The 11,390-nt window shown below is 41.4% G+C and overlaps 1 protein-coding gene across 2 annotated transcripts in view; it reads right to left on the bottom strand.

The window, feature by feature from the left end:
- Positions 1-7,430: 7,430 nt before the first annotated feature.
- Positions 7,431-11,390, bottom strand: part of alox5 (arachidonate 5-lipoxygenase) — a 39,439-nt gene continuing 35,479 nt past the window's right edge. Inside the window, exons 13-14 of one of the 2 annotated variants that reach the window (XM_003219880.4) lie at positions 10,280-10,450; positions 7,431-9,838 (exon numbers count right to left, since the gene is read on the bottom strand). In XM_003219880.4, coding sequence (XP_003219928.1) covers positions 9,659-9,838; positions 10,280-10,450 — 351 coding nt within the window. In that variant the 3' untranslated portion in view covers positions 7,431-9,658. Of the gene's footprint in view, positions 9,839-10,223; positions 10,451-11,390 lie in introns of both variants that reach the window. The other variant, XM_008108979.3, reaches the window with a different exon arrangement.

Here is an 11,390-nt window from a genome sequence, read left to right as displayed (position 1 = left end):
GGGCCTATAACTTAATCCGTATACGGGAAGGGGATGAATGGAAGACGGCATTTAACACGTGTTTCGGATGCCACGAGTTCCGAGTCATGCCTTTTGGGCTTTGTAATGCTCCTGCGGTCTTCCAGAGGTTCATGAACGATGTGTTCAGGGACCTAATTGACCAATTTTTAGTGATTTATTTGGATGATATCTTGATTTTTTCTAAGGACGAGAAAGAACATCGTCAACATGTCAAGCAGGTTCTGCACCGACTGCGGGCTAATGGGCTTTTCGCCAAGGCTTCCAAGTGCGTCTTTCATGTGCCTGAAGTGGAGTTCCTAGGTCATGTAGTGTCAGGTAGGGAACTTAAAATGGACCCACATAAGGTTGACGCCGTCAACTCATGGCAGGAGTTGAAGACTAAGAAGGACGTACAAAGGTTTTTAGGTTTCGCTAATTACTACCGGGAGTTCATTCCGAATTTTGCAAAGCTCACGGTACCTTTGACGCAGCTTCTGCGCAAGAAACAGCCATTTGTGTGGGGGCGGGAAGCTCACGAGGCGTTTCTACAACTTAAGTCTAGTTTTCAATCGGACAACATACTAACCCATCCTGATGTTGACAAGCCGTTCGTGGTAGAAGCGGACGCTTCTAGCTACGCGTTGGGGGCTGTATTGTCTCAGAAGGATTCCTCAGGGACCTTGCGTCCCTGTGGATTTTACTCGCGGCAACTAACACCCTTCGAGCAGAACTATACCATATGGGAGAAGGAGTTGTTGGCGATTAAGGTGGCGTTTGAGGTGTGGCGGCACTGGCTTGAAGGGGCACGGCACCAGATCGTGGTCAGGTCTGATCATAAGAACTTAGAGCACTTGCAAACAGCAAAGAAGTTAAACCAGCGTCAAATCCGCTGGGCTTTGTTTTTCTCCAGGTTTAACTTCAAGGTGCAGTTCGTGGAGGGGAAGGCAAACTTGCGGGCCGATGCTTTATCCCGCAAGCCAGAATTTAAGACCAATGAGCAGGTAGTATGTCAGACCATCTTGCCTACTGCCTCGCTGTGTGTTGTAGATAATGAGCTCGGGTTACATGACCAGATCCTTGAGGCTCAGAAAGATGATGTGTGGACACAGGAGCAACTGATGCTGCTCTCAGCAGGTAACCGTACCATACTGCCGCATCTCCAAGATCAAGACGGGGTATTGGTGCGTAGGGGGCAGGTTTACGTACCAGTGGGGGCCCTCAGGTTGGAGGTGATTAGAGCCCACCATGACGAACCCATGGCTGGGCACTTTGGCAGGTTCAAGACCGTACAGCTTATCACCAGGAGCTACTGGTGGCCAAAGATGCGGCAAGACATTCTGCGCTTTTGTGACAGCTGCGCCGTTTGCCAGCAGAGTAAGACGCCTGTTGGGCGCCCTAGAGGGTTGTTGTCGTCTTTACCTGTTCCGGAGAGGCCATGGCAAATCATTTCCATGGATTTCATTTCAGATTTGCCTAAGTCTGGGGGTTATACTTGTATTTGGGTGGTGGTGGATTTATTTAGTAAACTGGCTCATTTTATTCCTTGTTCAACCATTCCGGCGGCCCCTACGTTGGCCTTACTATTTACAAAGCACATCTATCGCTTGCACGGAGCACCCGAGGTGATTATTTCCGATAGGGCTCCGCAATTTGTGTCACGCTTTTGGAAACACTTCCATGAGTGCTTGGGGACTAAGTTAAACGTGTCGTCCGCCTTCCATCCGCAAACGGATGGACAGTCGGAACGGGTTAATGGGCTCTTAGAGCAGTATTTGCGTTGTTTTTGTTTAGATCAACCCACGGCTTGGGTGAAGTGGTTACCGGTGGCGGAATTTGGTTACAACAATGCGGTGCACACGTCTAGTCAGCATACGCCGTTTGAGCTTACTTATGGCTTTCACCCACGGGGAGGTGTGGCGCCGTCGACCAATGTGGTCTCTTCGGACCCTGTGTACCGCTCTACGGAAATGGCTGCATTGCATGATGTTGCCCGTCGCTTACTGTTGGAAGCTAAGGCAACGCAGAAGACTCAGGCTGACCGCCACAGGCAGGCAGGGGAGGAGTTGGAAGAAGGGGATTTGGTGTGGTTATCTTCCAAACATATTAAACAGGCTGGGGGAAAGTTTGCGCCTCGGTATTTGGGTCCCTTTCCTATCGTTAAAAAGATTTCTTCTGTTGCGTTTCGTTTGCGTTTACCGTCTAGTTTAAAGGTCCATCCAGTCTTTCATCGTTCGCTGTTGAAACTTGATACCTCTAGTCGTCGTGGTGCTATAGCGGAGGGTATCACTGCCACTTCTCCGCCATCGGAGGAGGAGGCCTTTGTGAGAGGGGATAGTGTTATGATTGAGCCTCGTGGCTCTGTTACTGACAGGCGTGGGCGTAAGACTCCTCGAGAGTCAGATACTCTCGAGGAGCGAGAGAGAAAAAGACTGCGAGACATATTTGCAGCACCATCTGACGAAGAGTCTTTCGAAGGGTTTACGGAAAGAATGGAGGAGGGGCTGGTTAGCTCAGAGGAGGATGAGATGGATTGGACTCGGGTAAGGGAGGAATTGGGGGCCACTGGCCATGATGGGACAGAAGATGAATGGGGACCTTCAGGATTAGACCCATGGCTTAGCTGGAGGGATGGGACGGGATCCACAGCTGGAGATGCTGTTGGGCGTAGTCAGAGGTGTTCCAGCTCTGACGAGGAAAGTGATGAGGAAACGCCCGGGTTAAGGAGGACAGCTGACAGTGATGAAGATTTGTAACTGGCATAAAATGGGGCTTGGGAGCAATTGCAAATTGCGTCGGGCAAGGTAATCTGGGCAAACGCTTGGGATTCGTGTGTGTGTGTGGGACGCTTCCCTGAAGACTTGTGTGCTTTCCTGTGCTGAGACGTAAGTTGATTGGAATCCAGGGTCAGACGGCGGGAGGGATTGTGTGGGCATTTGTTTGTGCAAACCTGTGCTTACTCTTATTAGCTTGACCTTCCGTCGTCTTCTTGACGGACGCCATCTCCTGCTTTGAGAACTCGGACTGAACTGACCACGGCTTGTCTTCCCCCCTTCTTGGACTTGGAAAAACTACAAACGTCTGCTTCTGGCTTTGATCTACGGAACGGAACTGGTCTACTCTACTGCTAAAATCCCTGGCTGCGTCTGCTCGTGTTGGAGATCCTGTCTGCTGTGTGTGTGTGTGGGAGCGACGCAAGTTACTTTAAAAACAGTGTTGGCAGCAGAGAGGAATCTGCTGCCAATTAGTTGCATTCCTTGTATCTTTTGTTTCTTGGCTTTCGTTTTGTTTTTTACCCAGGCTGAAGAAAGCAGTTTGTTTTTACCCGGATTAAACTCCGGTTTAATCCGGTTTATCTTTTGAACATTTACTTTTGTCCCTTTTTGCTCCTAAAGGCAAAAATTGCCTGGCCCTTGTGTTTTACGGGCATTTTTGAGTTCTGTAATCTAATAAACTCTGTTACTTTGAATCTTGTGGCGTTCTGTCCTTGACAATGAAGCTTTACTTTTAGCATACGTGCAGTTCACAAAGGAAGAACAAATTTGCCAAGAATTATTATTTGCTAAATATTTGCAAACTGATACTAAAGGAGAATCAATATTTCGTGCATTGGATGAGTTTTTTAAAGAAAAAGCAATACCTCTGAGTAATATCAGTAGCCACAGATGGTGCTTCAGCGATGGTAGGGCCCTACAGGGGTTTTCTTGCATATTTAAAAAAGGAGGTGCCGAATGCATTCACAGTACACTGTATCATCCATTGTCAACATCTAGTTGCCAAAAATTTAAGTGCACACCTACATAATTCATTACAATATGTAATTAAAGCTACCAACATAATCAGAAGCAAATCATTGAATGACAGATTATTTAAACAGCTTTGTATTGAAAACAATGAAGAATTTAATCGTTTGCTGCTTCATACAGAAGTTCGTTGGTTGTCAAAGAGTTGCCTGTTTAGATAGGTTTTATAAGCTGTTTAACTCAGTGCTGGAGTTCTTGAAATGTAAAAATGATGCTTTATGATGTAATTTAATTCAATCCAAAAGTGACATCGCTTACTTGACTGACCTATTTCAAAAATTTAATGAAAGCAATCTTCAGCTTCAAGGTGATGAACTGAATTTAATAAAAACAAAATCTGTTATTTCTGTATTTGTGTCAAAACTTCTGTACAAATGAAATTTTGGATGAGGGGAATTCAGCCAGTTCCCAAATTTATCAGGAGCAGAAAAAAAGATGAAGACACATTTTCTTATTGTGAGCACTTGGATGCTCTCCAGATTTTAATCAATGATTTGACGATATTTTGAAAATGAACATACTTGATTGGATTTTGGATCCTTTTTCAAATGCAGACACAGAAGACTCTCCACAGTTACAAGAAGAACTGATGGAAGTAACTATAAATGATGAATTGAAATTTAAATTCAAAAGCGGCTACCAACAATTCTGGCTGCAAAAGGAGATCCCTATGGCTTATCCTGAAATATGGGCTGTAATTCAAAAGTTCTTAATTGCATTTCCTTCATCATATTTGGTGGAATGTGGATTCAGTGTGGTAACCAATTTATTAACAAAAAAGGAAAGAAACCGATTGCAAATAGTCAATCGCAGTGATTTAAGATTACTGCTGATGAAAATAGAGTCAAGGATTACTAAATTGGTAGCAGCATACCAGGTTCATCCTTCTCATTAAGATGATTTTAATGTTTTAACTTTTTTTGTATTACCTTTCTATTCTGAATTCAAAGAATAGTTTCATAATTTCACCTTTCTTTACTATATTTTATGAAAAAGGTAGAAACATTAATACATATATCTTTCTATTTAATTGCTATTAAAAAAATTTAAAAATTAATTTCCAGAGGGCGGCGAGTAATATTTTTTCTGGAAAGGGTGTGGTAGGCCAAATAAGTTTGGGAACCACTGGTTTAAATCATGATCCTTACCCTGGATTTCCAAAGAACTGTGTGAGTTGATACAGGTCTTTCAGTTGATATGTAAAAGCAAATAGATCTGCTTATCAGGTTTTCCAGATTCAAAAACCTGAGAAGATTCCTTTTGAAATATGTGCAGTACTGAGGACTCCGGTATTAGTATATGAAGTGCACTGTGAAGCCATTTATTTGTTCATACCTCTGTGAATGGATGGAAATTTGTGAATATAATTCAATTCAGCTGTTTCCCTTTTTAGACTTTTGTAATTTTCCTGTTCAAAGACCACAAGCAACTGCTTCCTATGTGTGCAGGAACGTTGAAATATTCTGTAATTGATTTTGGCATTTTCTTTCATGTCAGGAGCGACTTGAGAAACCGCAAGTCGCTTCTGGTGTGAGAGAATTGTCTGTCTGCAAGGATGTTGCCCAGGGATTCCCAGATTGTTTACTATCCTGTGAGAGGCTTATCTCATTTCCCTGTATGCAAAGCTGGAGCTGATAAATGGGAGCTCACCCCGCTCCCTGGATTTGAACCGCCGACCTTTCGGTCAGCAGTTCTGGCTGGCACAAGGGTTTAACCCATTGCGTTACCAGGGGCTCTTTGGCATTATAAATGTCAGTTTTGTGCCCATTATCTTCTTGCTTATGGACTATCTTGTTTGTCCAAGACAAACTGTAGGGGGCATTGTTGGGACAGAGTTCCATATATCACCACATTGGAGGAAGAGCAACTATGTTGTGTGTGATGATGTCATTGGCTCCTGTGATACTGCTGCCAGAGTAGATGTGGGACACAGTTGGCAGTGTGTGGCAGTCTTGCCCCTTTATTACCATCCATGCGATTCCATGTTATTGATCCATTTGTAAATGACTGTTTTAAGATATGGAACTTTCTATAGGTCGATAGAGGTCTGTGTCTCAGAGCATTTAAAGGCCTATCTTATTCTCCAGAATTGGTTGTAACTAATTTATGATGCATTTGAGTGGTCTCAGCTGGGGACTGTAGGTGATCACCTGAGGGGAGGGGGTAATTTCGTGTTTTGATTTGGATATTAGTCTTATCTTGTGAATTTGTTTCGTCTCCTGAGGTGGGTATTGTAGTTTGAGTAATGTCTGGTGATTTTGTTAGTTTTCCTTTTTGGAATAATTTTGTTTGCCGTGGTCCAGTACTGCATTTGTGTTTTAAGCAGTGGTTTTCAACCTGTGAGTCCCCAGGTGTTTTGACCTACAACTCCCAGAAATCTCAGCCAGTTTACCAGCTGTTAGGATTTCTGAGAGTTGAAGGCCAAAACATCTGGGGACCCACAGGTTGAGAACCACTGCTTTAGAGGCTGACTTTCTTTTCATTCCTAGAAATACCTTAGGGACCAGCAGTTGATGGCTTATGTATCAACATGAGATTATATATTGTAACGAGCATTTTAAAGCGGGCGCTCCCACTTTGCTATCATATAGCTGCTTCCTGCAGGATTCTGGGAAATGTAGTTTAGGGCAAAGCCTTTAGAATTCTCAGCTAGAGAAGTCCTCGGCCTCTCTAAACTACATTTCTGCAGCAGGCAGCCATACAATAACGAAGTGGGAGCACCCACTTTAAAATGCTCATGTGATATTGTCTTGAGTCCATGTCCTCTCACTTTGAGTTGCACTTACCTAAACTATGGTGCACCTATGCCTTCTGAACTGTCATCAAGGCATCTCAGAGAAGAGCACATTACAGCGATGGAACCTAGATGTTTCATATCTTTATTCCAACTATGCTAGATCATCTTTGAGGGATTTACAGACTGATTACTTTACTGATGTACAGCTTGATCGATTGCTGTTCGTATGTCTTTTGTACTTCAATAAAATAATTACATTTATATTTAGTTCACACCAGTCAAACTTACTGCCAATTTTAGAGAAAATTCTGAAGGGAATCTAAACATCCTTTATCTTCCTTGAAGTATAAAACAACCACTGACATAATGACTTCTAAGATCTAGGTGTCACAAAGATACTCAATTACTACATTTCCTCAATTGTAAGATGCCATTGATTGTAAGACTCACCCTAATTTCAGTACCATCAACACCAAGAAAAAAATATGTATGATACACCTGCAATTCTAAGACACAAACCCTTTTTAGATGTTTATATAGGGTGTGTGTGTGTGTGTGTGTTACAATTAAAGAAATACACTAAATATGATTTCAAAAGAAAATGACTTCATAGAAATGTAATCTGCTAAATATGACAGAATTGAAAATTGTCAAAATAGTTAATTGCTTATTTTAACTTCAGCAAGAATAGATTTGAAATTATGATTCTCGGACAGAGGAAAATGTTGCCCGAGAAGTCAATATGTTTGAGTCCTTTTTAATTCTTACACTGAGTATGACTGAACAGGATGCTGGTTGACTTGTAGTAAATTATCTTTAAAAAAGAAAGTGGTTTCTAACAGGTAAATTGTCCAAGAAAAAGCAAAAGAGTTGGAAAAGAACAAACGAGCCTATTTTTATGTTAGCAGTACATTTATTAAATACTATCATTTTTTTATGCTTCTTTTGTCTATGCAGTATAGTTAGAATAACAGATCACTGTATCCAATTCTTCATGTACATATATTCTGCTTTCCTATTGCACTCCAAGTCTGTTTTCCCCCCTTTTCAAATGCACACACTATTCATCCTGGCAAAAGTCCTGTTGATGTCTAATACTGGTTTGCCAGCAGTAGCCAGAGAAAAAATGTGACAGGCACAACTAAAAACTGGTGGATTTCTAGCAGATTATTTGAACCTTTTCAGAGTGCATTAACTCAGCCTTTTCCTAAATTTGCAATAAGTCTTGTTAAGAAATAACCTTTCTATTTCCTTTGCAAGCTCTTCATTGAAATTTTTAAAAATCTGCAGTTGTAGCATCCTGAACTGTTATCACCTGAATATATTTAATATTGAGTAAAAACATGGTTGGAATATTAGAAATAAAATTCACATGAAGACAAAGATAGAAAATTAAATATGGAAAGTATGTAGAGTGTCCTTAAAAAGACACGTTATTCTATAAATTTCATATACAAATAAAACATTGTCTTTAAAAGCTTAATAAAAATGTCTACCACCATAATAGTGTGGTTGATCTTGTGCTGGATCCCAGTCCTAGTGTCCCAATAGGATACTACAAATATCATGACCCTGTCTTATTTTTGGGGAAACAGGGTATCTTGAATTGGTTGAGACTTGATGAGATATTTATTGAAAAAATAGAGCAAAATATGCTGCAGGATGTCCCACAAAAACAAAGTCTGTAGTTTAAGTAATCTTTTTCTATGTTTTTATGATAGAGCCAGTTAGGAAATGATATATATAGCCCAGGAACAAAAATTGTATTACATAGTGTAATCATAAAGAATTGTGTAGGTCTCTTTCAATTTCCTCCAGTCCCTCTCTACACATATTGTTAGCGGGCAACCTGGGTAGATTGGGTGTGTGTGTGTGGGGGGGGGGGGGGAGGTTGTCTGTCCCCACACTGCAAAGGGAGAGACCCTTTAAGGCAAACAGAAAATTCAGGGGTGAAATTGACAAATTCATCAGCAGACTTTGTGACACTACTTTAAGGTACTTGGTTCTAGTGCTGCTGTTAGCTCTTAGCCATTATTTATGTCAGGGTTGATTAAAACCTCCACTTTCTCTCACCAAAAAGTAGAGTTTGAATTGCTTTTGCCTCTGAGTAAGTGAATGTTCAAAGCTACATTGGTTTGGCACATTTTCACTTAGTGTAATTGCACCTGCTCACTGAAATAACACTGAATTTCAAGAGTATCTAAGGGTTTACAAATCCTAATCTAAGGGGACATTGCTGTTTGAAGCCCTTTCTGCACATTTAAGCCAAAGTGTGGCCCATTAGTCTATTTTTATTAGTCTATTTTTAATATCTGGGGGAAGAGAGGAGGAAGAACTTGGGGAGGAAGCAAACTTGTCAAACTCTGCCACTTCTCCTTTTACAAAAACATTGTTGTATGTCCATTCCGTGGCTACTAAATATGTTCTGGATAATTTTAAAGTGTGCTGAAAGTTTGCACACATTCCCTGCAACAATCATAATCATAAACAATCTGAGAGTATTACATTTCTCTTGATATTAATTACTCCTGTTTTAAATATCCTTCCAAAAGAAGTATGCGAGAAAAAGCAGTTCAGGGAACATTCTTCCTAATTAAAAAAGCTAAAGGTTTCCCCTGACGTTAAGTCCAGTCATGTCTGACTCTGGGGGTTGGTGCTCATCTCCATTTCTAAGCCGAAGAGCCGGCGTTGTCCGTAGACACCTCCAAGGTCATGTGGCTGGCATGACTGCATGGAGCACCGTTAATTACAAAACACATTTTTAAGGTACAAAGAAATAAAGAAGAGCCCAAATGTTGGCCTGCAACCTACGTCAGCCTTAGCAATTTTAGCAACTGAGGAGGGATTATGGAAGCTGACGTCCAGCAACATCTAGAAGGCCACAGCTGATCCTGCCTTTGTGTTAGAACTGAACTGTGTTAGGTTTTCATTTAACAGTACAGCAGTAGGAACTAGTTACATTAGCAGATGTGTATCTAATGGAAACTAAGGCTGTTATATGACTCGGTACAGATTAAGCTAAAAGTTGCTCTAAATCCAGCTAATCTACTTTGAGATAATTTGTCATTTATAGAATGTTATGCCAGCTCACTGACACTTTCTGTCTTTGCAGGTCTTAACATCAGACTGCGACACTATTAGGAATCTGATCTGGGGAAAGGTAGTAGTACGGGAGTTTTTTGTTCCTGTTCCGCTCAGTGATGTCGCTGGTAATGTCATCAAGATTCTTCCGGAATTTCTTCATGGCATCTTTCACTGGCTTCTCTATAAAGTGTTCATCCGGATACATCCCCAGAAACACCTAGTGAGAAAGTCAACATAAAAGATATTGATTGGAAAAGATCTAAGAGATGGTTAACTAAGCCACTGCTTAGTTAATGAAACCTTCCCTCTCTGTGAGCAAATAAGACAATCCACTATCCCAGTTGTTAACTATGAGTCATTTGTAAATCGGATGTTTGTAACTGGGGGACTGCCTGTATAGTGATTTTCAAGAGTTAGGTAAAAATAACACTAGTGTTGGGAATGCTTACAGATTCTGCCTTTCAAATGTTGTAAAATGAATAACTAATGTTGCTGTTTTATACTCCCTGGATGGGAGCTGCAAAGGAGGGATTTAGGACCACTTTCAGGATGTCCACTCTCTTACTGGCGGCATCTAATCACTCAAGCACACTCCTACTTACTGCAGGTGGGGTGTGTGGAGACCCCAGGATGCACTTTGCTGCAGTTTCTCACTTACTTCATTTTCCTGAAATTGACTCAAGGCCCAAACAGCACCAAGATGCCAGCAAGAGCGACCCCGGTCTGGTAAACTCTCGATGATATACTCTATGGTAACACTCCCCTTTTCTGTAGGTGGTGGACAGCGCATTGTTGGAGGAGCATTGGGGATCCAGGAACACCAGTCATACTGAAAAGAAACCAGGAGAGTAAAAACGAATCCCATTACAAACTAGGAAATAAAAGTAGCAACAGAATGATAATTCTGCATCTGTAAGTAACACAATAAGGAGAGGATAGTTAGAAAGAAACAAACTGGAATATAGAGGAATGTATACAGATCCCCTGGTGGCGCAGCAGATTAAACCACCGAGCTGCTAAACTTATTGAATGAAAGGTTGGTGGTTCAAATCCAGGGAGAGGGATGACCCCAGATTCTGCCAACCTAGCAGTTGGAAAACATGCAAATGTGAGTAGGTCAATAGGTACCACTCTGGCGGGAAGGTAACAGTGCTCCATGCAGTCATGCCAGCCACATGACCTTGGAGGTGTCTACACACAACGCCGGTTCTTTGACTTAGAAATGGAGATGAGCACCAACCCCCAGAGTCGGACACAATTAGATTTAATGTCAAGGGGAAACCTTTACCTATACAGAGGATTCTAAAAGGTGCTTATGCATATTATTGGTATTTCTTTAATAAATATATACATTTATTTTTCTAAAAACAGAACTTTACACATCACTTGGGAGTACAAAAATGGCTATTGCATTGTACAAATGCCCACATCCAGTACTGCAGGGGCAATGCTGTGCTAATATTATAAAGAGCTGCGTAAGACATATCTGTTGTTTTATCTAACGTTTAATAAATGAAGGAGGCCGAATTAAGAATTAGTTATAAACATGCTGCTAATAATGGTGAAGGTATAATTCATTTTATCGGCATTACTCTTCCAGCTGGCAGCATTACACCATATTTTCTGTTCTCCAGATACATTTTCCTCCCAGGGTTTCTGTAGTTCAAGTGGTACATGTAAATCAGTTCCTTCACATTCTACAGTAGCTGTAAAAACCTCCACATTTTGGTGGATCATTAGCTCTAATGGGGAAGCCCCTCGTGTATTGT

This window comes from Anolis carolinensis, chromosome 4 (genome assembly GCF_035594765.1).
Source record: "Anolis carolinensis isolate JA03-04 chromosome 4, rAnoCar3.1.pri, whole genome shotgun sequence".
NCBI classification, from domain to species: domain Eukaryota; kingdom Metazoa; phylum Chordata; class Lepidosauria; order Squamata; family Dactyloidae; genus Anolis; species Anolis carolinensis.
The sequence above is the reverse complement of the archived record's forward strand: the minus strand, read 5'-3'. Positions and strand labels throughout refer to the sequence as shown.